The sequence below is a fragment of the Theropithecus gelada genome, chromosome 14 (assembly GCF_003255815.1).
Source record: "Theropithecus gelada isolate Dixy chromosome 14, Tgel_1.0, whole genome shotgun sequence".
Lineage (NCBI taxonomy): Eukaryota > Metazoa > Chordata > Mammalia > Primates > Cercopithecidae > Theropithecus > Theropithecus gelada.
The window spans coordinates 63,015,994-63,020,373 of NC_037682.1; the positions used below are offsets into that span (position 1 = coordinate 63,015,994).

General features: G+C 39.1%; 1 protein-coding gene across 1 annotated transcript; it reads right to left on the minus strand.

The window, feature by feature from the left end:
• Positions 1–831: 831 nt before the first annotated feature.
• LOC112607192 (olfactory receptor 52K1) lies at positions 832–1,849 on the minus strand. The gene has a single exon (XM_025358304.1). It carries the CDS (start codon positions 1,830–1,832, stop codon positions 888–890), a length of 945 nt encoding a protein of 314 aa, XP_025214089.1. The 5' UTR covers positions 1,833–1,849; the 3' UTR covers positions 832–887.
• Between the last annotated feature and the right edge of the window lie 2,531 nt (positions 1,850–4,380).

The following is a 4,380-nucleotide window of genomic DNA, read 5'->3' on the forward strand; positions in this document are numbered from 1 at the left end:
TAATATTATGCAATCACCATCATATAGGTGACCCATCACTGACCAAAACTTCATTATGCAGTGTGTCACTGTATTCTATTTTCTTATTTTCAGAAGTCTCAGCTTCAAGAGGGAATGGTGTTATTTCTGTTTTCATGGTCCATAGTTCAAAGATGGTATTCAGCTCTTCTATCCATTCATTTAATAAATATTACTAAGTATTTTGGAAGCAAAGGACATGCATGTGAAAAGCTAGATACAGGATAATATAAATTGATAAAAAGGAACATCAGAGGACTCTTTTGATAAGTGTTCACTAAAAGAATTGGCCATGTCTATCAGGAAGGAAGTGAAAAAGGAATTGACTTAATGGAAGAAATATATCTACTTATAAATGGAGCTAACTGTAGAAATAAAATTGGGGAATAGTAGGCTATAAAAAGAGTGGCAAATGGTGGAGGGTACTTGTCAGAAAAGACATGGGGGTAATTTTAGTACTAAAAGGAATAATGGTTTTGGGGTCACAAAGTTTGTGGTTCATTTCCTCACTCATACCTGGATAAAGAAGTCACCTGTTTGGGTGACTCAGCTGTTTGGGCCAATCTCAGCCAATATTCCTACTGTCTTTCACCTAGATTACAATATAACTTTGAGAGGTCTGTCTTCCTTAGCCATGTGATGAGTCTATGACAATGGGAAGGTCAAACCTCTACTATCAGACCAGACTATAGGTGCACTCCTGGTTTGACCTGACTCATAGATCTGTGAGGAATGAAACCTCATTTTCCTTGTCATACTAGAGAATTATCAAAGACATTCAGCAATTTTCCTATTTAGATTTTTCCTCTCAACCCCAATCCAGCATTCTCATTACTTGACCCAGGGGCTAAAAAAAGAGAACTATCCATCTACATGTTCTTTCTCTGGAATAGACTGAGCATATAATCACGAATCTGCTTGGTCTTGACTCCATAGATGATAGGATTGATCATGGGTGGGAAAAGGAGATAGAAAATAGCAAGGAGTATGTGGATGTGAGGGGCAGCATGGCGGGCTACACGGTGCATAACTGAAGAGATGACTACCGGAGTGTAGGTGGACAGGATGGCACTTATGTGAGACACGCATGTCCCAAATGCCTTGTAGCGGGACTCCTGAGAGGCAAGCTGGAGAACTGCCTGAAGGATGAAGACATAAGACAGGATAACAAAGAGCAGGTCCAATACCACAATAAACATGGCCACAGCAATGCCATAGATATTGTTGAAGCTGGTGTCCCCACACACCAGCCTCACCACAGCCACGTGTTCACAGTAGCAATGGGCAATCACTGGGCCTCGGCAGTAGTGGAAGTGTCTCAGCAGGAAGGGGAGTGGAGTCATTAGTGTCACAGCCCGGGCCACAGCAGCCATGCCAATCTTGGTGATGAGGGACCTAGTCAGGACTGTGGTATAGTACAGTGGCTTGCAGATGGCCACATAGCGGTCAAAGGCCATGGCCAGCAGCACTGCTGACTCCATGATGGAGAAGGAGTGAAGGAAGAACATCTGGGCCAGACAGGCAAAGAAGCTGATCTCCCGATCCCTGAACCAGAATATGGCAAGCATTTGGGGCAGTGTTGTAGAAGAAAGAACCAAGTCAATGGTTGCCAACATGGCCAGAAAGAGATACATGGGCTCATGGAGGGCTGCATCAGCCCGGATAATGAAGATAAGGGTACAGTTTCCCAGCAGGGCCAGAGTATAAGCAAAGCAGAAGGGGATGGAGATCCAGACATGCAGGTGTTCCAAACCAGGAATTCCTACCAACAAAAAGGTAGCTGGATGTGTTGAGGTGATATTAGAGGGAAGCATGGCTCCCAGAAAATCTCCTTGTCAATTTTTACAGGGCTTCTTCACCTTCTATATATGCTTTCTATAATATATATGATTAGAGTTCAACCTATTATATTCCACCTGCAAAGATTACCTCTTGTTTCCACTGCTAGACTTCAAATAAAATAACCTAGCAGCCTTCATAGACATGGAGAAGCATAATCCATATTTTCTACACTCAAAGAAATTTGAATCTCATTGAGTAGATAGAATATTAAATAGCCATAGAATTGATATCCCAAGACAACTTTCATAAAGGAATGGAGTATAAGTAGTGTTTTCTGTGTTCTTGGTGATGCCATGAATACCTTGAAAAAAGAAGTGAAAATATGTTTAAGTCAATTCATTTCTTTTTTTTTTTTTTTTTTTTTTTTTTTTTTTTTTTTTTTTTTTTTTTTGAGACGGAGTCTCGCGCTGTCGCCCAGGCTGGAGTGCAGTGGCGCGATCTCGGCTCACTGCAAGCTCCGCCTCCCGGGTTCACGCCATTCTCCTGCCTCAGCCTCCCGAGTAGCTGGGAGTACAGGCGCCCGCCACCGCGCCCGGCTAATTTTTTGTATTTTTAGTAGAGACGGGGTTTCACTGTGGTCTCGATCTCCTGACCTTGTGATCCGCCCGCCTCGGCCTCCCAAAGTGCTGGGATTACAGGCGTGAGCCACCGCGCCCGGCTAAGTCAATTCATTTCTTTAGCACATTGGTACCATTCTACCTTTCAGTTGAGCTAAATTCCCAAATGCAAGAGCCAATTTTCTCTCCTGAAATCTCAGTTGAGTCCATGTATAAGTCAAACCCTTCGGTTTCTAATGCCCAAATTAATCACACAATCTGCATATTTTCCCTAAAACTACTTTATTTGCTATGGTTGCTACTAGCCATATGTCACTATGTAAACTTAAATTTATATTTAATAAATTAATTTCACATTTATGCAAAAACACTTTTCATGTGCTCAATAGCCACATGTGACTAGTGACTACCAAGAATATTTCCATCATTGTAGAAATTTCTGTTTAAGACCACTGCTCTACAGTATATCTTTCATCTTCTCAATGCTCATAGGTCTCCGTAAATACAGCCATGCTGCAAGCATATTGAGAAAATGAAAGGTCCTTTTTTGGTTCTCCATTGAAATTCGTGTTAAACTCCCTGTGCATGTTACTCTCCCTCCATCTGTCTTCCAGTTCCTTCTTTTCGTCACAGGACAATTCTCTGTCATCTTTAGCAAGACTGACTTCTGACTTCCAAATGTCCTTCTTGTTAATAATTTTTCACCTTTTTATCTTGTTCTGGTCATTTTTCTTTTTTCAGATCCTTAAACACTGGAGTTACCCAGTTTTTACCAAGATTGTTATTATAAAATTATAAAATATATATTTATACAAAATATAAAATATAGGATCCACTTAATGAGGTTCTTATGAGAATTAAATGAGATAACGCACTTCAAACACTTACTAGTTACAGAACAAAGTAAATACTGAAAATAAAAACTTGGTCTCTTTTTTAAAAAAAACCTATTGGGAAATGTAATTGCTCAAAGATATTATAGCTAATAGTGTCAGACAGCCATATTTAGTCCTTCTTTCTACTGATTCCAATGTCCTAAGTAACTAGGCTTTTTGTTTCCATCTAGATGCCCTATATGCAACCTGCATCCAGCATAACCAGACTGAAAACTAACTTCCTTCTATAAGATTTAGAAAATGTTTAGAATCTAAAGTTACTGGCTGAAATCATGACTGCCACATATTCTAGTGGCAGACCTTGCACAAATAACTTATGTACTAGTTTGTTTCCTTCTCTGTTAATGGGAAATAGCACTGAACTACCTTTATCTGAGGGGTATAGGGAAGTTAAGTGTAATTATGTATAAAATCATTTTGTATAATTTCTTAGTGTGCAGAGCTTTGTCATTTATATTTCTCTTCTGTAGAACTGTTACTTTTTTAAAAATTATTTATGTTGATTAAATCTACCATGACATTAAATCCTCCTCCTTTCAGTCAAACCTCTGCTTTTCTTTATAGCAAAGCATGTAGAAATGTCTACAATCTCAACTCTCTCAAGGATAATCGGTTTTGAAACGTATCAGTCTGGATTTTATTCCCATTACAAGCCAAAAATTCCTTTTACTGTGACAATCAATGACCTCCATGATGATGGTGCCCTTATCACTTACCTGGCTTCATGCAACTGGACCTCTGAGCAACTTTTTTCTGAATTGACCACTCTCCTGCTTAAAACTCATTTTTCTCTTGTGTACCACCATATTTCCATTTCCCAGCTCCAGCTTCTGCCCTAACTGTAAGTATTGCATTTTGACAGTTCTCAAGCATGATCTTTTCAAATTTTATATCCATGTCATTCAGAAAATATATCAATTAAATTTAATGACAACTATTTAAATATTTTCACTGAATGGGCTAAGGAAAAATTCCTGAACAAAACAGATGGATCCCTTAGTAGAATAAGTTTGCTAAAGGTTGGGGAAGTATAATAAAAGGACATCATGATTAAATTACATATTACA

Coding starts and splice junctions, on each gene's coding strand:
- LOC112607192 (XM_025358304.1), bottom strand. CDS start 1,832: ATGCTTCCCTCTAATATCACCTCAACACATCCAGCTACCTTTTTGTTG.